This window comes from Mobula hypostoma, chromosome 24 (genome assembly GCF_963921235.1).
Source record: "Mobula hypostoma chromosome 24, sMobHyp1.1, whole genome shotgun sequence".
In the NCBI taxonomy this organism is placed as follows: Eukaryota; Metazoa; Chordata; class Chondrichthyes; order Myliobatiformes; family Myliobatidae; genus Mobula; species Mobula hypostoma.
In genome coordinates this window covers 5025321-5048487 of record NC_086120.1, presented here as the reverse complement: position 1 = coordinate 5048487, position 23167 = coordinate 5025321, and the positions used below count along the sequence as shown (strand labels likewise).

Here is a 23167-nt window from a genome sequence, read left to right as displayed (position 1 = left end):
GGCAGGGACCGTGCTGTTTACAACCTATGACTAGACATGGCATCAGCCTCTATTAGCCTACAACAGGGGCAGGTTTAATGCAAGGAAAGTGATGTGCTAGACAGCTTTGGCAAGCCTTTTCTTACAATCTCACAAGGTCCTTGGCAAAAGTCCATGTGGAGGAGCAGATTGTACCGAGGACCTGTGAAAAGATTGGTGGGAAGTGAATGTGTTGGAGATGTACATCTGGGAATTGCACAGCACTCCTCTTTAGGCTTTGTCCGGTGTTGTGGATCACGGGGTCATTATTGTAAAAGAGCAGACACTTTGTTTCTGAGGTTCGTGGAATGGCCTTGTCAGGTTCTGTGGAATGCCAAGTTAAAACTGGCAGTGTGGACTGCAGAGAGGGTCTGGAGATGCTCCCAGCAGTCATGAGCTCTGTTTCCCTGCAGCAAGCACACGATGTAACATTAACCATAAATTTCCTGTGAGAGGTAATCAAGGCCCTCCATTGGCCGAGGTTGACCATGGGTGCATCCTACCTGTTTACATGAGTGTGGGCAGTACGATATAGAGGGCCAGCGGTTGCCCGTGTAGCAGCTTCCCCGTCTTCTCACAGCTGATGAATCCAAAAGAATGGCAGAGGCTGATTCATTTAGCACCTGTGGTGTCGCTGGAGTTGCGAGTCAGTGTTAAACTCAATGTGGGACTGCCTTAGGGACTCCAGCTTGGGACTCTTCCTCAGGGTTTGCTGCCGAAGCCTTCCCCTTAAGTAGGTATAGCCGCAAGGCAGCGGAAGTTTGAGATCGGAGTTTTCATTCTCCTAGATGAGCTGCCAAACGTGGCTGATGAGCCCATCTGTCCAAAGCAACTGCATTAATGTGCTATTGGCCCACTTTTACCCCTTTTACTCTCAGTAGAAATGGTTCTGCCGGGCTTCGTAGCTAATTCACACACAAAGGCCAGGAAGAGGCTATTTGAGATGCACGATATTGGCAGCATTCAATGGGTAGCTTATCACCACAACCTGTCCCGGCTATGACAACGTTAAGGAGATCAAAGTAGGATAATTTCCCAGGCAGTCTGTAGAAGAAACTGCAGACTCTTCAACATTGTAGGTGAGTGAAGCCACCCAGCCTCTGATTAATGTTATATCAGGCAGAAACTAATCTGTACCAAATAAAATACCTGGCTCTTCTCCAAGCCATCTTTCTCTGGGAAAAGCTTCACCTACTAGTGAGATCTTCCTCAGCTTATGGTTGTGATCACTGAACTCAAATTATTTAGAATGGAGTAACATGTATTCCACCATTTCCTCCTTCATCATACTGAATATTAAACACACTACCCTCAAGTCTAACTTACTAATAAGTTAGAAGTGGGTATTAATCAATTGGACTTCACTGTACCTTTTCCAAGCCACACAACCACCCATTGTGTTCAGTAATGAGATAGTGATGGGGGAGCCTTGCTCGTGGGGGAGGTTCGAGAGATAGCAATCAAGGACAGGATTAGCAACCATTTGTTCGAGTGCAGATTGATTGCAGAAAGGCAGCCTTGCTCATTTCAAGCAAATCACATCTAACTAATGTGACAGCTTTTTTGATGTAGTAGCAGCAGGCTGATGAGAGGAAGTAGCTGACGTGACAGGGCTGGACTTCAATAGGCAGGTGATGAAGTACCACATTGTGGGCTTGTCATCAAGACTGAGTCGCATGATATGTAAGCAGAAAGGATGGGAACTTAGCTGAGTAACAGGAGCCAGAGGGAAGGAGTAAAAGGGAGGGCTGGAGGTAAGTGTAGAATGAAGTTCCCTGGAGAGTTTGTGACGGGGAATATATCTTTCTTTCATGTATAGTAAATGTATGTGTCCAGGGCCCAGTTCTGCAGTTGACACGGAACATATAAGCTTTTTGAACCACGATTAATTAACTTCAAGAGGTGCAATGGAGGCAGATGAAATCTGATGCCTCTAAATTTGAGATGTTACATTTTGATAGAAAAGAAGAAGACACAATTCTGAAATGGGAACAAGGTTTTGGGGTACATACAGTGCTGTGCTGGCACTGTTTTTGGTTTGTCCTCTCCATGAGAACAGCATTTCCCCAAGGGCCGGTGATGGAGGAACCCAGCACATTAATGATAAAGGCCTGATCCCAAAGCACCGACCATCCCTCTGCTTCTATAGATGCTGCCCGAGTCACCGGGCTCCCCCAGGAGTTTGTTTTCTGTCTGTAATGTGTGACTCCGTGAGTTTGGTTTTGGCAGGCTTATGTTTAACTTGTCTGCAGGACATCTCTCCCGACTTAGTCACAAGGTATTTGAGAGCAGATATTGGCATTGTCACTTGGGCTGGGGGCAACTTTATCCAAATTTGTTGCCTCAGTCAGTGCTGCGCTACTCTGCACAGTTTTATTCATTCCCTCTTTAAATATAGTATAGGGGGAGACTGAGTAGAGTGTTCAGCCATTTCAGAGGGCCCTCAGTGATCAATCACAATGTTGCCTCCAGCTAACTGGACTCTGAAAACTCAGAGAACAAGGAGAACAGATTGGCCCAGTGACCAAACCGCTCTGAAGTTTGAACAACAAAATTCCTTTTTTATATGGAAATTGATTAGTTGGATACAGATACTAATCAATTCTCAACCTTGTGTGTGTTCTAATCATTTATTTGCATAATCAATCACACTATGAATATGCATACAGGTGTTAATAGCCAATAGAAACTACAAGTTAATGGCCAGTAATACCTCAGATGATGATATTGACGTCGACTCAGACCTGAGAGGCCAGCGTCGGCATTTTCATGCCTTACAAGTCGCAGTTCGAAAGGCTGTGTGGGGCGCCACTTCTCGCACAGATATTTCACAGTATTATTTTACGAGGCCAAGTTGCGAACTCGACGTCAACCCGGCACGGATGGAAAGTGCGCACAGGGGCAGTCTGTCACTGGATCGAACTTGGGAACCTCCGTTCTCGAACCCAGCGCTGATCTCAGTGCGTCACCCGCCGACATCATCATCATCAATACCTCAGAGTTAAACTGATTGTCCAATATATGGTGTTTACCTTGCATCCTTATCTTGTCTTGCTATGCCAAATGGCCTTGGTACCCAGCCTTGAACAGAAAAGCTGTACAAAGGGGAGTTGGGCTTTGAAGGGCCATGTTCAGTGTGGACGACTGTTCCTGTCAGCACATCTTGACTGTTGCGTCAATGAACTTCCACACACCCTGAAAAAGCTGTACAAAGGGAAGTCCAGCTCAAAGGTTTGGTTCAGCTTGAGACTGTACAATGTCTGTACTCTGTGCTGGCAGCAGTACAACATTTAACCCTTGCCTTGCTGCAACATTTATCACATGTTAAGTCTGGAATCTAGGTCAGATTGGGGAAGGGTGACTGTCATTCGTGGGGGCACTGAAGGCGGACCCAAATGCAAGACACAGACACTGATGTACTGGGAACTGGACTGGACTAGAGTTAGGGACGGGACTGGACACAAATTAGGAGGTGGGACAGGAACACAGACTTGGGCTAGGACTTTGGCTCGGAAAGCAGGACCAGGAAAAGGAACTGGGAACTAGGAGCCTGGGTTTGGACTCAAGCCAGAGACTGGACAAGGACCCAGAACCTGGGTCTTGACTGGGGCTCAGACCCTGGAACTAGGCGAGGACATGACGTGGCTACAGGACTGGACATGGCTTGGGTTCTTCGAGGCTTGGCTACAGGACTGGACATGGCTTGGGTTCTTCGAGGCTTGGCTACCGGACTAAACGAGGCTTGGGTTCTTCGAGGCCTGGGTCTTGACTTGGGCTCGGACTCCGGAACTAGGCGAAGACTTGACATGGCTACAGGACTGGATGAGGCTTGGATTCTTCGAGGCTTTCCTGGGCAGGATGAGGAACTCCTTCTTAGAGCACAGGGTCGAGACCGTTCCTAGGATGCAGGGCCAGGACGCTTTCGCAGAACCGGTCCCTTTCCTTGGACGCTGGGCCGGGATGCTTACTAGGATGTGGGGCCGGGACGACGGCCGAGGTAAACCGCTGAGGAAACTGTCAGGGATTCAGATGGAGAGGGGTAGGGAACAGACCAGCCTCAGGGTAATGACAAAGACGACCTGACTTACCCCACGGAGGCAGGGACAGGAAGGGAGCTCAGTCCGGGGTGGCTCCGAGTCTCGGGGCAGCCAGCTACCTTGGCTGGCTACAGAAACAACCGAATCCATATCTAGCTCGGAGTGGCAGACGGCCACTCAGCTGGCCTCGGAAACAGCCGAATCCATACCACGATGACTGCTCCGACTAGAGACAACAAGGCTCCATGAAGCGGTGGTCCTCCAACCAGGCCTAGAGATCACCAATGGCTGGTCTAGCCCTCCACCGGCAGGTTGCTCCAAGGGGATACTGACAAGTCAAACCAGTACCGACACTTGACCCCAGGGTCACTTCTATTCCCAGCCCCAGGGCGAGCATCAGGCACCTATGATTAAGCCGAAATGAAACAAGGGGTAGCCGGAAGACCCGGAGTCCAGAGTACATGGACCGGACTGTGAACCAGAATGCGGACTTCACTGACTGGGCCATGAGAGTGACAGATACTGGTTCGTGAGTGATATTCGTAAAGTAGTTTCTTCTCCTCCCCAGCAGTGCATTCCAGAGCCACCCTAGCAGTTGTACTCTGTCTACCTGCGATGGGATGAAAACTAAGGGTGTTAACACCAAGCTGCAGCTGCCATTTAACTTCCACTGTTGGCACTGTAGTGCAGTGACCTGCATTAAGTCTGGTCTCCGATGCTGTCTCTGTGGGGATTGCATGTTCTCTCTAAAACTGTGCATATTTTCCATGGGTGCTCCGCTTTCCTTGCATACCCCAAAGACGTGCAGGTAGGTAGGTCAGTGGACAGCTGAAATTGCCCCAAGTGACTGGTAGAATATGGGAGACTCGATGACAATGGAAGGCGAATAAAAAAATAAGGCTTGTGTAAATGGGTGCTTGATAGCACAGATATGATGGGCCAAAAGGCGTGTTTCCACTATGACTGACAGACTCTCATCTGTGAAGAATACTTAAGCTCCTGTCCCTGTAGAGCCTGTTTTAAATTGAGAACAGAATGGATTAGAGCAATGAAATTTCCAATAATTTATTTCATTTGGGGTGATTTCAGCAAGCTGTTTTGGCTCACTGTGACTTTAATTCAAATTCAGCAACATGCAAGGTCATCTCAGCCTTTTTCTTTTTGCATGGTAATAAATCTGAAAGCCAACATCTGTGTCCCGAACCTGGACTTCAAAGGGAGCTTGTATCGATGAACTTGATGCCATCTGGACTCAGCGCTTGGGAGAGATCTTGCTGCAGAATTGCATCTATGAATAATTCTTCCTGTAGCAAACAGAGAGTTAAGTCAGTGACCAGATAAGTAGGAACAGGTTTTAAATTCTTTATGCTGTTTATAATTGAATCCCCATTTCTATTCAGTGTTGAGTATTTAAAGCAACACAACTGCTCTCTGGAGATCTCCAAACACTGAAGGGAAATGAATTCTGACAGGCTTAATTCACTTCTCACAGCATTGAGCATGTAACACAATATTGAGCATTAATTACCACTAATTTGATCGGATAAGTTTACAGAATATGGTGATAAAGAATATTGCATCAGCATGGTTTCTGCACTGGTGTCCGATAAACTTTCAATGGGTTGTTTAAATGACAGGGTGCCCTCCTCTACATGTGAACCATCACCATAATGTAGGGTAAACTGATTTCCAGCATTCTCATCTGCATTCCTGTGGAACTTGATGCTGTCATCCCAAGACAGTATTGATATTCATCGTGCTGTCTTGGATTAAGAAGTGGAAACTGTAGGATTAATGAGTTTCAGGGAAGTGCTTCAAGCAGCAACAAGGAATCTGCTCAGGGGGTGGGGTAGTGGTGTTGAAGAGCATCTGTGGGAGGAAAGGAATTTGGGGACAAAACCCTACAGCAAGCTTTCAGTACCTTTGTGATTTCAAGCACTCGTCTCTATCCTTAAATGTTGCACAACTCCGGTGGCCCAAGTTTGATTCTGCTCTCTGTGTGGAGTTTGCATGTCCTCCTGTGACTGTTTGGGTTCCCTCGAGGTGTTTAAGTTTTCCTCCTATATCCTGAAACGTGCAGATCAGTAGGTTAGTTTGCTGCTGTAAATTGCCCCTAGTTTTCTGGGATCTGGGGGATTACTGGGAATGTGGGGACAATAAAATAGAGTTGGTCATTTTGTGTAAATGGATGGTGGATGGTCAGTCCGCACTCAAAGGACCGAAAGATGTGCTCTTTGCTGTATCTCTCTGTAACTTTGTAACTTGACCTGCTCCATCGCCCTCTCAGGCAGTGTTGTCTTGGTGTTGCAGGTGTACACGTTTTCGGACTCTGTGCCACAGCTCTTGTGACCGACATCATTCAGCTGGCGACTGGGTACCATGCCCCTTTCTTCCTCACCGTCTGCAAGCCAAACTACACCCTGCACGGCATCTCCTGTGACAACAACCCTTACATTACCAAGGATATCTGCTCCGGCTCTGACCGTCATGCTATTGTGTCAGCGAGGTAAGCTGACACTCACACTTGAGGTTTAGCTGTCCTCAGAGCCCCCTCGTGGTTATCTATTACTAAATGGTTTCAGTAAACCTCCTGTGGCTGAGTGAGCTACTCCTGCGTAAGATGGTTTGATCTTTTTGTCATGAAGATGCTGGTACAATCCATGAATTCAGCCTCCTCACTGTGTCAATGTGCTGGAAGCTGCAGGTTTTTGAGTACATCTTTCTTCACTAACAATGAAAAACTGAGCTGAACCCTTCCACATTGTTCTCTTGTTTTGTTTGTTCAGAGTACAGATTTATTTTATCACCCTTGGTAGCTGTCCCTCTCAGTCCCTGATTTATATTCTAGCCTCCATGACCACGAACACTCAGTGTGTGGGTGGTTTTGATCTGTGCTTTCTGCCCCTTGCTGATTTGTCGCTCGATTATCTAAAGAGTTTCTTTTCCTAGATTTTCCTTTGTGTTCCTTCTTCCCATCTAGTAATATCAGGGTTACCCACCTTCTTTTCTATTGCATCCACCTCATATAAAAGTATTTAATTCCCAATGTTGATCAATTACAAATATGTTTCCATAATGGCTACTAAATTTACATATTTATTTATTTCTGTTTCAATCTTTTTTATTGAGTTTCAAATTGATAAACATAACAATGATAATGATAAAAAGAGATCAGGATTACATTAATAACGGTTAATGTATACAGACACAGACTCTGAGTAATATATTTAATTTAAACCTCCCAATCTCTTAATAACTGAACATGAAAAAGATTCAAAAAAAAAGTTTTTACCCCCTACACTAAAAATAAACAAAACAAAACAAAACAAGGCTGCCATATTTCATTGGTTAAGATCATTATTTGTCATTAACTCCACTCCTCTATACACAAACAAAAAGTTATTAAAATGGATTTGGAAAAGGTCAACTTACATCATATGAAAATGTTGAATAAATGGCCTCCAAGTTTCTTCAAATTTAACCAAAGGATCAGTGATATGACTCCTATTTTTTTCCAAATTTAAACATGTTATAGGTTAGCAAAACCATTGAAATGTAGTGGGGGGATTAGAATCTTTCCATTTAAATAAAATGGATCTCCTCTGGCTATTAATGTAACAAATGCAATCAAATGATAAGCTGAGGGGGATAAATGACTAAAGTCTATCATTGGTAATCCAAAAATTGTAGTAATAGGATGAGGTTGTAAATCAATACGCAAAACTACTGAAGTAATATCAGAAATGTCTTTCCAAAATTTTTCCAAAAGAGGGCAAGACCAGAACATATGCGTCAAGGAAGCTACGTCAGAATTACATCTGTCGCAGACAGGATTTATATGATCATAAAAATGAGCTAACTTATCCTTAGACATATGGGCCCTATGAATCACCTTAAATTGTGTCAAAGCATGTCCAGCACACATTGAAGAAGTGTTAACTAGTTGGAGAATTTTTTTTTCTTTCTTTATTAATCTCTTTATTGATTTAAAAGGAACATAAATACGATTAAGAAGAGAATTATCTCAAATATACATATCAATAACAATACAAACAGAGATTGAAATAGACATTAATAGACATTAATAATGACATTAATTAAATAGACATTATGTATCAAAATCATACAGTGTTAAGCTAGTATAAAATATATAATAAAAAAGAAAACAACACGTCTCCTCTTATTAGTTCATGAAGAGGAAAGAAAAAACTTTGAATTTTAAATGAAGAAAAAAAACCCACTACACTATACAAAAAAAAGGGAAAAAAAGGGACTGGGCAGTCCATTTTGAGGATACGAACAAAAAAAGGAAAGACTTTCTGATCAAATCTAAAACTTCAAAAAAAAATTGGAAGGGTAATAAATCAAATTAAATGAAAACATTGAATAAAAGGTCGCCAGATTTGCTCAAATTTAAAGGATGTATCAAATGTCCGACTTCGGCACACGGTATTGGGGGTAAGGTATTGATGTGGATAGAGAATTGGTTAGCAGACAGGAAGCAAGGAGTGGGAATAAACGGGACCTTTTCAGAATGGCAGGCAGTGACTAGTGGGGTGCTGCAAGGCTCAGTGCTGGGACCCCAGTTGTTTGCAATATATATTAATGACTTGGATGAGGGAATTAAATGCAGCATCTCCAAGTTTGCAGATGACACGAAGCTGGGTGGCAGTGTTAGCTGTGAGGAGGATGCTAAGAGGATGCAGGGTGACTTGGATAGGTTGGGTGAGTGGGCAAATTCATGGCAGATGCAATTTAATGTGGATAAATGTGAAGTTATCCACTTTGGTGGCAAAAACAGGAAAACAGATTATTATCTGAATGGTGGCCAATTAGGAAAAGGGGAGGTGCAATGAGACCTGGGTGTCATTATACACCTGTCATTGAAAGTGGGCATGCAGTGAAAAAGGCGAATGGTATGCTGGCATTTATAGCAAGAGGATTCGAGTACAGGAGCAGGGAGGTACTACTGCAGTTGTACAAGGCCTTAGTGAGACCACACCTGGAGTATTGTGTGCAGTTTTGGTCCCCTAATCTGAGGAAAGACATCCTTGCCATAGAGGGAGTACAAAGAAGGTTCACCAGATTGATTCCTGGGATGGCAGGACTTTCATATGATGAAGGACTGGATGAACTAGGCTTATACTCGTTGGAATTTAGAAGATTGAGGGGGCATCTGATTAAAACGTATAAAATCCTAAAGGGATTGGACAGGCTAGATGCAGGAAGATTGTTCCCGATGTTGGGGAAGTCCAGAACGAGGGGCCACAGTTTGAGGATAGAGGGGAAGCCTTTTAGGACCGAGATTAGGAAAACCTTCTTCACACAGAGAGTGGTGAATCTGTGGAATTCTCTGCCACAGGAAACAGTTGAGGCCAGTTCATTGGCTATATTTAAGAGGGAGTTAAATATGGCCCTTGTGGCTAAAGGGATCAGGGGGTATGGAGGGAAGGTTGGTACAGGGTTCTGAGTTGGATGATCAGCCATGATCATACTGAGTGGCGGTGCAGGCTCGAAGGGCCGAATGGCCTACTCCTGCACCTATTTTCTATGTTTCTATGTTTCTTATTTTCTCTAAACTTAAACAGGACATAACGGAGGAAAGCCAAAAAAAGACTGTAGGTGGATTAGAATCCTTCCACTTCAGTAAAATGGCTCTCCTAGCCAGTAAAGTTGAAAAGGCTGTCATACGTTGAGCAGAAACAGGAATATTTCCTGATTTCGATGGGATAATCCCAAATATTGCTGTAAGTAAATTAGGTTGTAGGTCCAGATCCAAGACTTTTGATAACGTTTTAAAATCATCTCTCCAAAAATTGTCTGGCTTTATACAGGACCAAAACATATGAGCTAAAGTGGCCACCTCACTATTACACCTGTCACAAATAGGATTGATGTTGGAAAAGATACATGCTACTTTATCCTTTGACATATGGGCCTGATGCACTACCTTGAACTATATCAAGGAAAGATGGGCACAAATAGATGAGTTATTAACCAAATGAAGAATTTTACTCCACTAATGATCTGAAAATGACTCTTGAACTTCCAATTCCCAAGTACGTTTAATTTTATCATTAGATATCATTCGTAAATTCAATATCTGTTTGTAAATTATAGCTATCAACCCTTTCTGAAGTGGTTTAAGCTGAAAAAGAGCATCTGTCATATTAGGTGGATAAGCAGAAGAGTAATTTGGCAGCAAACCACGTAAAGAATTACTAATTTGTAAATATCTAAAGAAATGTACATTAGGTAAACCATATTTATCCACTAACTGAGAAAAAGACAATAAACAGTCCCATAAAAACAAATCTGAAAAAGTTGTTATTCCCCTGGTTTTCCAAATTAAAAAGGTCTTATCCAAAATTGATAGTTTTAAAAAAATAATTAAAATGGATATTACTAGAAAGAACAAAATTATTTAACTCAAAAAATGTACAAAACTGAAACCAAGTTCTTAAAGTATGTTGTTACGTACCCCGTAACTGGGTTGCCAAACCAGCAGAAATGGATCACTCAGTTGGAGTCTGGATTACTGGAACTAAGAAAGTTTTATTAAAGAAACAAGTAACACAGTACTCCAATCAAAAGGATAATAAATGCAACAGTTCAGCAATGATAAACACACATGTACACAGAATTAGGATAACAGGATCAATCAAGCTCTATCATCGTCTAGGGGTAAATGACCAGTTTCAAAGTGAGGCAAAGTTCAGTTCAATTGAGTTCAGTTCAGTTCACAGTAATCACTGCCGTGGCGATGGACAGTGGGGGGAAGGAGAGAGAGAGCAAAAGCGAATGAATATTCAAACGGCTTCCACACAGACCTTCGATATTCTTCGCAGTCAGCTTTCGGGTGAGCCCTTTGTAATGTCTTCTGAGGTCACCGACTGTGACCCCTCCGTTTCCAGATACGACCGTTTCTCTGCGGTGAACCTGGCACCCAGGCAAGGGCGGACACACACCAGGTTCCTGCCGATCGTACCTTTCCACCCTGTGCGTCTATGGCTCAGTCCCGCGACCAGCCCTCCAAAACTCCCACCAACTTGTGGGAGGTGCACCACTTCCAGGGTCTCGTTACCTCGTGGTGTCGTGTGTGTTGCCTTAGCGAACCTGTCCCTTTTTATCCCCCTGCTGGGGTATCGCCTGTCCATCACTTCAAACAGTTCAGGGTTCAAAGAGGAGCCGGTCTTGACAATTCCCAGACCGCTGTTTCCTTCCGTTAAGCTCTCCCGTCTCTTCATTAACATTTCCAAATGCTGCTCCATTGTCTTTACTTATCTCTCTCTCCTGAAGACAGGTGGCAGATCAACTGTTGATCCCACTGGTGATAGCACAGGACAGTCAATATCTTAGTCTATGTGTACTTTCGTCACAATGTTTAATAATAGGATTAAAGTTTTGTCTACTAATCTTAGAAAACAAAAAGGGAAGAGGAGCTCCCAGTAAAGAGGCCAAAGAGAACCCCTTAACCGAGTTTCCCTCCAAATCCAACTAGGAAGGACTTTCATATATGTCTGAGTAATGAATCCAAAAAGTAATATATCGAATATAATTAAATATTAATTAGAATGTATTAATAATACATTCTAAAATTTGGCAAAGCCATACCACCATCCTTTTTTAATTTCTATAACAAAGGTTTACTCAATCTAGGATTTTTATTATTCCAAATATAAGATAAGATTATAGAATCTATTCTATCAAGAAATGTTTTAGGAACAAAGGTAGGAACTATCTGAAATGTATATAAGAATTTTGGTAGAACTATCATTTTAATAGCATTAATTCGACCTATTAATTATAATGTCATAGGTGACCATTTAGAAAGCATTTGTTGGGTGTAATCAATTAATGGGAGAAAATTATATTTATATAAGTCCTTAAACCTTTTAGTAATTTTAATACCAAGATAAGTAATTTTTAGCAATACTAAAAGGTACTTGGTGATATTGATCCGAGTAATTATTACTGGGAAGTAACTCACTTTTATATAAATTGAATTTTTATCCAGAAAAACTACTGAGAAGAGTTTAATAGCAATTGTTTATGATTTAATTACGAAAATACATTTGGGTATGTCTGATAAAATTAAGAATGAATGGAAAGAGAACTTCAGGTATCTTTACCCATAGAGAAATGGGAGAAAATTCTCCAACTAGATCTCTGTCTCCCAGCTTATGAGTTCGGAAGTTTGTCGTTGTTGTTTTTCGCTCTCCTGCTTAAGTACTGCCAATCTCCTTTAACAATACTTCCAAAGTAGTAAATCTTTTATCGAATTTATCATCCAGGAGCTTCAAGATAGCCTCCAAAGTAAGTTGAGACTGTTTAGGCAACACACATCAAAGTTGCTGGTGAACGCAGCAGGCCAGGCAGCATCTCTAGGAAGAGGTACAGTCGACGTTTTGGGCCGAGACCCTTCGTCAGGACTAACTGAAAGAAGATCTAGTAAGAGATTTGAAAGTGGGAGGGGGAGGGGGAGATCCAAAATGATAGGAGAAGACAAGATGGGGAGGGATGGAGCCAAGAGCTGGACAGGTGATTGGCAAAAGGGATATGAGAGAATCATGGGACAGGAGGCCTAGGGAGAAGGAAAAGGGGGAGGGGGGGAACCTCAGAGGATGGGCAAGGGGTATAGTCAGAAGGACAGGGGGAGAAAAAGGAGAGAGAGAAAAAGAATGTATGTATATAAATAAATAACGGATGGGGTACGAGGGGGAGGTGGGGCATTAGCGGAAGTTAGAGAAGTCGATGTTCATGCCATCAGATTGGAAGCTACCCAGATGGAATATAAGGTGTTGTTCCTCCAACCTGAGTGTGGCTTCATCTTTACAGTAGAGGAGGCCGTGCATAGACATATCAGAACGGGAATGGGATGTGGAATTAAAATGTGTGGCCACTGGGAGATCCTGCTTTCTCTAACGGACAGAGTGTAGGTGTTCAGCAAAACGATCTCCCAGTCTGCGTCGGATCTCGCCAATATATAGAAGGCCACATCGGGAGAACCGGACGCAGTATATCACCCCAGCCGACTCACAGGTGAAGTGTCACCTCACCTGGAAGGACTGTTTGGGGCCCTGAATGGTGGTGGGGGAGGAAGTGTAAGGGTATGTGGAGCACTTGTTCCACTTACAAGGATAAGTGCCAGGAGGGAGATCAGTGGGGGGGGATGGGGGGGATGAATGGACAAGGGAGTTGCGTAGGGAGTGATCCCTGCGGAATGCAGAGAGAGGGGGAGAGGGAAAGATGTGCTTAGTGGTGGGATCCCATTGGAGGTGGCAGAAGTTACGGAGAATAATATGTTGGTCTCGGAGGCTGGTGGGGTGGTAGGTGAGGACCAGGGGAACCCTATTCCTAGTGGGGTGACGGGAGGATGGAGTGAGAGCAGATGTGCGTGAAATGGGGGAGATGCGTTTGAGACTAGAGTTGATGATGGAGGAAGGCCTCCTCTACTGTAAAGATGAAGTCACACTCAGGTTGGAGGAACAACACCTTATATTCCGTCTGGGTAGCCTCCAACCTGGTGGCATGAACACTGAATTCTCTAACTTCCACTAATGCCCCACTTCCCCCTCGTACCCCATCAGTTATTTATTTATATACACACATTCTTTCTCTCTCTCTCCTTTTTCTCCCTCTGTCACTTTGACTATACCCCTTGCCCATCCTCTGGGTTTTTCCCCCCCTCTCCCTTTTCCTTCTCCCTGGGCCTCCTGTCCCATGATCCTCTCATATCCCTTTTGCCAATCACCTGTCCAGCTCTTGGCTCCATCCCTCCCCCTCCTGTCTTCTCCTATCATTTTGGATCTCCCCCTCCCCCTCCCACTTTCAAATCTCTAATTAACTCTTCCTTCAGTTAGTCCTGACGAAGGGTCTCGGCCTGAAACGTCGACTGTACCTCTTCCTAGAGATGCTGCCTGGCCTGCTGCGTTCACCAGCAACTTTGATGTGTGTTGCTTGAATTTCCAGCATCTGCAGAATCCCTTGTGTTTATGTTGAGACTGTTTAGGCTGTTCAATAACACCTTCTTTCTTTCCATTTCCATTACCGGCTTCCTTGCCTTCAGCTAATGCCTTTTTTCCTCTAGTACTCATCTCCATTGATTAAAAACCAAAATTCAAGCATATAGAGGTGTTATAAACACTTTGATATAGATAGTAAAAGGGTGGTAAAAAGATTAAAAAGTGAACGGAGCAAAGCCAAGATGCCACTTACTCCATCTAGCGCCCCAACAGAGTCTCTTCATATTTATTTCTATTTGTACCATTAATTCATCTCTTACGTTATGCTTGCTGCATGCATTCAGATAAACAACCCTCTTTACCCCCTACTCTTCCCTTGACTAAAGACTAATATACATTCTAATGTCTCTATGCGTGTCACTATTACTCATTAGTGATTATAGTCGCATTAACAGCCAATGCCAAGCTTCTCAATAGATGAACAAATTAAAGCAAATTGGGAACAGATGTACATGAAGAAATTTAAATCAAAAATACGGAGATTGTTTAGGGAGCACCTGCTTGGGGTTCTGGACGGGTTTGTCCCATTTGAGGCAGAGGAAGGAAGGTAGGGTGAAGGAGCCAAGGTTGACAGGAAAAGTGGGGCATCTAGGCAATAGGAAGATGCAGGCATACTTAAAGTTTAGGAAGCAAGGATCGGGTAGGGCTCTCAAGAGCTATGAGGGAGCCAGAAGCTAAGAAGGGTCTTAGGAAAGCTAGAAGGGGACATGTGAAGGCCTTGGCAAGTAGGATTAAGGAAATCCCCAAGGCATTGTATGCGAAGAACATGAGGATGACTAGAGTGAGGTAGGATCATTCAGGGACATCATTCATGTGCCTAGAATCAGAGGAGGTTCTTATGAATACTTAGTTTCTGTATTGACCAATGAGAGGGATATTGGTGAATGTGAGGTCAGCATGGAGCAGGCTTTATTCCAGGTGCTGGAATTTATGGAAAATGTTAGGATAACAAAGTCCCTGGTCCCGGAAGAAGATATACTCCTATTACCATGGTGGAAATGGCTGATACAAGAGAGCATAATTTTAATATGTTTAGAAGAAATTATTGGTGGGGAGGGGTGTGGTGTTAGAGAGAGCTTTCCTCAGGATCACGAGAGGGCATAATTTTATAGTGACTGGAGAAAAGCACGGGGGCATGTCAGGTAGGTTTTTAGTGGTAAGTGCATAGATTGCACTGCTGGAGGTGGTGGTAGAGGCAGATATATTAGAGACGTTTAAGTGACTCTTAGACACATGGATGAAAGGAAAATGGAGGGCTAAGTGACAAACAAGAGAAAATCTGCAGATGCCGGAAATCCGAGCAACACACATCAAGTGCTGGAGGAACTCAGCAGGCCAGGCAGCATCCATGGAAAGAAGCACTGTCGACATTTCGGCTTCTTTCCATAGATGCTGCCTGGCCTGCTGAGTTCCTCCAGCATTTTATGTGGAATGTTAGGTGGGAGGGTTAGATTGAGCTTGGAGTAGGTTAAAAGGTCAGCACAACACTATGGGCAGAAGAGCCTGTACAGTGTTATGTTCTATCCCTTGAAACAGCTAATTCTATTAGTTATTTCAATAGATTTTTATGAATATTACACAATCAGTATGTCCCTATATTAATTGTATCATCCAATCAATACTTCCTGCTTGTAATAGAATGTCATTTGTGTTCCATCTTCAAGCAATGGGGTGTTTGATCAGACATTGCAATAGGACAGACGACCCTATGAAAGACACAGTGAAAGTAACAGCAGCAACTGCACAGAGAAATTAAACTACAAAGAGCTTTTCATGTCCTTTTACACTAAAACAGACCATTCATTTGGTGGTGAGCATTTTATTTTGTTAGCAGGCTAACTGTTTGACGTCCCTACCTCATTCAGATGAAAGATAACAGGCATCAGGTTTTGTGTCAGTGTGGAATCACACAGACTTGACCAGACACCAACATGTTTGCTTCCTAAGGGGCCAGTTGGGATTTTATGACAACTTTTTGTTCACATCAATCTGCGGTAGCTAGATCTGAGCTCAGTTCTCTGGATTACCTGTTCATCATTGTGTGGGCTAGCAATTTAGCTTGTGGACGGAAGGATATCAGTGTGGAATTTACAGGCATGTATATAATTTTCTTTCCAAAACTATTCAGGATCCCGGTGCATCGAGACCTATGGCCACCCTTAGCAACACCGACATGTCTGTGATCCACACCACATCTTCTCTGAGCATTGCTCCACCCTTCCCTCTCCTGCACAGGCTTCTGTCAAAGCCCCACCATCCCAGTCTGCCACCTGTATCAGCACTTTTGCTTGTACTTTTGTCCTAGATATAGTTGCACTCAGCTGCTGTAGGAGAGATCTCAACTGACACCTCACTCAGCGACACTTCAATACAAGGGGAAATCCTTGCAGTCACATCCCATCACATCTCAGTATGGTTGAAGGAGATTACAAAGATCTGCAAAGGATGAGACCGTAAGGCAATCGAATACAGGGATGAGAACTTGGAATTGAGATGCAGTTCAACCAAAAGCTGGTGCAGAGATAAAGGGTGAGTGGAAGTTGGTACGAGTTGAGAGGGCAGCAGATTTTAGGATAAATCAGGTTGATGGAGATAGGAAGAAGGTGTGAGAACAGTTAGGAGAACATTGAAATAGACTGGCCTGGAGGTGACATGGCATTGCTGAGACCTTCAGACAGATCTGCCATGAGGTGGAGGCAAAGGGAAGTGGAAGTGTGGAGTCTAGTTGATGGTGTTGGAACTTCATCTAGGTGACAAGTATATGATCACCAGTCTCTGGGAAGGTCTAGTGAAGGGATGGAAGCAGAATAAGTTGAATCTAGTGTATGAGGGGTTACCCAACTAACATGGCAGTCCTAACTAACTGAAGAAGTTCAAGTTGGGTGTGAATTCCTTACAGTATGATCTATGGGACTAGTGTAACCCAGTGATCATGGTTCTCCTCCAACCTCCTCTTGGCATTGAGACCCAGGTTCACATCAGAGCAAAGAGCATGAGCTGCATGCGTAGACACCAGCCAACAGCTTAATTGCCATGTACTTTGCCAGCTAGTCTCACAAGTTATTCTTGTTCTCAGAGAAAGAGACTTGCTTTTTTAAAGAGAAATGATTCTCCATTAAGTGTTCTTTGAACCAATATAATAATGAAAATTTTCATACGTTCCAGCAAGACTGAGGCTCTGACAGAGTAGATCAGTCTTTTAATAAGCCTGCCCCCATGTTGTGGTAATTCATCTGTTAGTATCTCGAGCCTCTGTGAAAAGGATGTTCTGTTTCCCTGCTCTCTTTTAACACACCATGTAGTGTATGCCATAATTTCTCATATCTCATTGCTCGTGGTAGGGATCTAGACACTGTGGGGTCAATTTCAAAACCAAAATCTGAGCCCAAGGTCTGAGACATGAGGTCACCATGGAGAAGCAACTGAAGAAAGCGTTGACTGTAAAAGTGAAGCAGTTTCCTGACCTTGTTGAACAGCTAACTCCCTTTCCTGTGTTCCCGACTGGAATCATAAGTTGTTCCATTGTGGGACCAAATATTTTAGTTGAATGCCAAGCTCCAGGGGTCTCCACAGTTGTAATATTTTGAACGTGGAAAAAAATGTTGAAATTACCCTGAAATCAAACTCCATTGCAAATGTCAAGATTCCATGTTGCAGCTCATAATGACCGACATATTGGCTGGCTTCAACTGCGCTGGCATGGAGTTACTGCTGGTGGAGCCTCCTTTTTATAGTGGGGGAACACACAGTGAAGAGTACAATGGCAATGGGTAGAACAGATTAGAGATCTGAGGTCCTTTAACATCTGCCGGACGATGCTGAGGATGTTCTACGAGTCTGTGGTGGCCAGTGCTATCATGTTTGCTGTTGTGTGCTGGGGCAGCAGACACTAACAGAATCAACAAACTCATTCGTAAGGCCATTGATGTTGTGGGGATGGAACTGGACTCTCTCACGGTGGTGTCTGAAAAGAGGATGCTGTCTAAGTTGCATGCCATCTTGGTCAATGTCTCCCATCCACTACATAATGTACTGGGTGGGCACAGGAATACATTCAGCCAGAGACTCATTCCACTGTTATATACCCCGTAACTGGGTTGCCAAACCAGCAGAAATGGACCATTTAGTTGGAGTCTGGATTACTGGAACTAAGAAAGTTTTATTAAACTTATTATTTCTTTATTAAAGAAATAAGTAACACAGTACTCTAATAGTAAGGCTATAAATGCAACAGGTTAGCAATGATCAAACACACATGTACACAGAACTAGGACAATAGGATCAATCAAGCTCTATCGCAGTCTAGGGGTAAAATGATCAGTCTCAAGTGACGCAGAGTTCAGTTCAGTTTAATTCAGTTCGCAGTAATCGCTGTTGTGCTGTTGGGGAGAGAGAGAGAGAGAGCGCGAATGATGATATTCAAATCGGATTCAACAGACCTTTGATATTCCTCGCCGTTAGCTTTCGGGCGAGCCCTTTGTAATGTCTTCTGAGGTCACCGACTGTGACCCCTCCGTTCTGGATACGATCGTTCTTCTGTGGTGAACCCGGCACCCAGGCAAGGGCGGACACACACACCAGGTTCCCGCCGATTGTACCTTTCCACCCTGTGCGTCTATGGTCGATCCCGCGACCAGACCTCCAAAACTCCACCAACTTGTGGGGGGGGGGCACAACGCACTTCCAGGGTCTCGTTATCTCGTGGTGTCGTGGTGTGTGCTTTCCCTTAGCAAACCTGTTCCTTTTATCCCCCTGCTGGGATATCGCCTGTCCATCAAATTTCAAACAGTTCAGGTTCAAAGCAATCGGTCTGACAATACTCGGAACTGTGTCTCTCTTCGTTAAACTCTCTCGTCTCTCATATTAACATTTTGAATATTTCTCTCTTTGTCTCTCTTATTGGCATCAATCTTCTGATAACTTGGTCTTTTGTCACACTCCTACCCTTCAAAGGATTTTTGCCGGGGTAAAAATTATAGGCATGAATACACTATTAGATACACACAAATATACATGTTCATCAGCTATTTGGCTAATACAGGGAACTTTAAGTTGTCAACCCTTGACAGACAGTCAACAATCACATTTTCCGTTCCTTTTATATGTGTTATTTTAATAATCCTCTAAAACCCGGCTTCAATTTAGCAAACTTCATAGTGGCCGAAAACACTAATGAATTGTGATCAATGTAACTTCTCAGTGGTTTTCGTCCCGGACACAGATAACAAGGGTCGTCCCACACCAACTTAGCATTCTTTGGCAAGGGCTTAGTAAGAGGGTGGGTAATATCCGCAAAGTTTTTTTTTGCAAAACTTCCGACAGTACTCCACCATCTCCAAGAACCTTCTCAGGGCTCTCTTGTCTGTCAGGGTGGGGACTTCAGAGATAGCCCGCACCTTAGCCTGCATCGGAGCCAGCTGCCCCTGTCCTACCACAAATCCCATATAAGTGACCTTCGCGTGGCCGAATTCACTTTTTGCGAGGTTCATTGTCAGGCTGGCTTCAAACAGCCATTTAACCAGTGCCACACTGTGCTCCTCCCACGTGTCACTCCAGACCACTACGTCGCCAATATACACTTCTGTGTTCTTTAGCCCGTTTGTCACTGAATTAATCACCCTATAGGGGTGTTGCTCACTAGGCCGACCTGATGTGACGACAACACCATGTCCCGGCTCTTTGCATCACCTCGGGACATTCGGACATATGTGTGCGTGCCGTTTAATTAGCTCTCGTAAAGGGTCGCTTTGTTCAGGGATTAGGGGAGAGACTTCATCAGCAAAGCTGGCCAAAACAATAGACTTCTCCCATCTGGTCGGCACCATACTTATCTTTTCAAAATGGGTTTTCCCCTTATCAGGTGGCACCCTAGCCTCATTAATTTTCGTGATAACACCGACTAGGTCTGTTTGCCTATCGTGGCAAACTGTTAGCATATCAAAAGCCTGTAACTGTGTTAGCTCACGTCTACAATAGTCAATAACATCCTTCCTCCTGTGTGGCCAGTAAAACTCTTTCATGATCCGCCAACTGTTTTCCTCCCCCCAAAATGTCCACCGAGGGGTATCTTGTGGGCCAGGTTAAGAATCTCGTCCCCATAAATTTTTGGCACCACCCCCCATTCTTCATCTGCGGGCACGGTACTTGGTCTCCATTTCCTCATTAGTACTCCCTCCTCCACACAATAGCCCACTGGCTCCCTTTTTAATTCTGCTTCAGAGAGAGCTGTCTCCGTCAAAACCATCAGCTCCTCGTCTCGCTCCTGTGCCTGTACAAATTCCTTCCTGGCTAATGATAAATCTACCTTAATTTCCATTTCACTACACTGCTCCTCACTTTCTAACCCCTTCTGATACAAGGCTGGTAAAAACGTCTCAGCCAAAACTATAGTTACTTCGGCAGCCTTTCTAGACATGCCCCGAGTCACTGCGCAAACGGGATAAACCTGTGAGTCCATGGGCGGGGCCTCAATGCTGGCAGGCTGGCTTGTCAATCTTACTGCTGGGTACACCTCTCCGCCGGCGAGGTCATTACTGAGTAAGACCTCCACGTCTTTCATTGGTAGTTCGGGCCTCACCCCGATCGTGACCGGTCCAGAGACCAAGTCGCTTTTTAGGTGTATCTAGTGCAAAGGTACTGCTTCAGTCCCTTTCCCATTGCCTTTTATGACCCTGAACTCCCCAGTCTGGGTCTCTGAACTAAAGTCTAACACACTCTTTAATATCAACGACTGACAAGCTCCAATGTCTCTCCAGATCCGTACTGGAACTGGGTTTAACCCCTCCTTCACCGACACCAATCCGGCCGAGATAAACTTCTCACGCCCTTCCTGAACTTTATCAGACCTCTTCTCTCCTAGCGGTTTGCTTACCAGCTCAATACAGCCAGTCAGAACCGTCGCTTTCCCTTTTCCCATCTCCTTCTTTGGGGCAAAGTACCTGGACGCAAAGTGTCCGACTTTCCCACAATTATAGCATACGACCCCAGGAGACTCCCTACCAAACTGCTCCCGGTCTACCTTATCCTTCTCACTAGTCCCCGGCTTACTTTCTGACTTTTCTGGCAGACTCTCCCCGCCATCCTGACTACCCTTTTGGTAGCCTTTACTCGGGGTAAACTTCGTTTTATGTGTCAACGCATACTCATCCGCTAACTTAGCAGTTGCGGCTAACGTGGCTGCGTCTTTCTCATCTAGGTAGGGTCTCATATCTTCAGGGACTGCTCAATCAGGATGAGCTGTAGCAGTCTTTCATAATCCCCATTGACCCTTTTCGAGGCGCACCAACGCTCACAATATGTCTGCAGCTCACGGGCAAACTCTAAATACGTGCGGCCCCACTGCTTCCTCGCATTCCGGAACCCCTGCTGGTATGCCTCCGGGACCAACTCATAAATCCTGAGTATGGCCTCTTTCACCACCTCATACCCTTGGGCATCTTCTGCGGACAAAGCCAAGTAAGCTTGTTGGGCTTTCCCTTTAAGTACACTCTGAAGCAAAACAGCCCGCTTATCCCTCGGCCAGTCCTGACTTGCAGCAACTTTTTCAAAATGGAGAAAGTACAGATCAACATCGGTCTAGTCAAATGGGGGAACCAGCCTAACCTCCTGGGTCACCCTGAACCCTCCACCTTGGTTCGGCATGGGCCCCTGAGCTTCCGTCATCTTTAACCTCTCCAGCTCAAGTTCCCTTTCCCTCTGTTTCTCCAACTGCCTCTCTTCTCGTTCCAACTCCCTCTCTCTCTCTTGCCATTCTAACTGTTTCTCTTTGTGTTCTAGCTGCCTTACCCAGAACTCGTGCTCGAGTTTCAATTTTTCAATCTGGACCTGTACTGCGTCTCCACCAGGTTTTCCAATAGATATCACCTCCAGCTCCCCTTGGGGAAACACACCTTTAGACACATAATGCTCTATGATAGCTCTGTGCATCTCCTCTCTCCTTATTGTTGACTTCCCCTTAGCAAGATTCAACCGTTTGGCCACAGCTGCCAATTCTGCTTTCCTGGCATCCTCTAATGCCTCCAAGGTCGGCGCCTTTAGAATTTCCTCAATCTCCATTTCTGCTGTTTGCCTTTTCTCTCTTTTGGGATTTTAACTCAATCAATTTACCCCGTCCCAAATTTAGTGTTCAAAATCCCAGACGAGAACCCCACTTATGTTACGTACCCCGTAACTGGGTTGCCAAACCAGCAGAAATGGACCATTTAGTTGGAGTCTGGATTACTGGAACTAAGAAAGTTTTATTAAAGAAATAAGTAACACAGTACTCTAATAGTAAGGATATAAATGCAACAGGTTAGCAATGATAAAACGCACATGTACACAGAACTAGGATAATAGGATCAATCAAGCTCTATCGCATTCTAGGGGTAAATGATCAGTCTCAAGTGACGCGGAGTTCAGTTCAGTTTAGTTCAGTTCGCAGTAATCGCTGTTGTGCTGTTGGGGAGAGAGAGAGAGAGAGAGAGACAGCAAATGATGATATTCAAATTGGATTCAAACAGACCTTTGATATTCCTCGCAGTTAGCTTTCGGGCGAGCCCTTTGTAATGTCTTCTGAGGTCACCGACTGTGACCCCTCCATTCCGGATACGATCGTTCTTCTGCGGTGAACCCGGCACCCAGGCAAGGGCGGACACACACACCAGGTTCCCGCCGATCGTACCTTTCCACCCAGTGCGTCTATGGTCGGTCCCGCGACCAGATCTCCAAAACTTCCACCAACTTGTGGGGGCACAATGCACTTCCAGGGTCTTGTTATCTCGTGGTGTTGTGGTGTGTGCTTTGCCTTAGCGAACCTGTTCCTTTTATCCCCCTGCTGGGGTATCGCCTGTCCATCAAACTTCAAACAGTTCAGGTTCAAAGCAACCGGTCTGACAATACTCGGAACTGTGTTTCTTTTCGTTAAACTCTCTCGTCTCTCATATTAGCATTTTGAATGTTCCTCTATTTGTCTGTCTTATCGGCATCAATCTTCTGATAACTTGGTCTTTTGTCACACCACCGAGATGCAGCACTGAGCGTCATAGGAAGTCATTCCTGCCTGTGGCCGTCAAACTTTACAACTCCTCCCTTGTAGGGTCAGACATC

At 44.4% G+C, this 23167-nt stretch overlaps 1 protein-coding gene across 5 annotated transcripts in view; it reads left to right on the top strand.

The window, feature by feature from the left end:
- LOC134337370 (phospholipid phosphatase-related protein type 3-like) overlaps positions 1-23167 on the top strand; it is a 111251-nt gene that overhangs the window by 74198 nt on the left and 13886 nt on the right. For all 5 annotated transcript variants that reach the window (XM_063032327.1, XM_063032326.1, XM_063032325.1 and 2 more), the window contains exon 5: positions 6366-6561. In XM_063032327.1, the coding sequence (XP_062888397.1) occupies positions 6366-6561 (196 nt within the window). The remainder of the gene's footprint in view (positions 1-6365; positions 6562-23167) is intronic.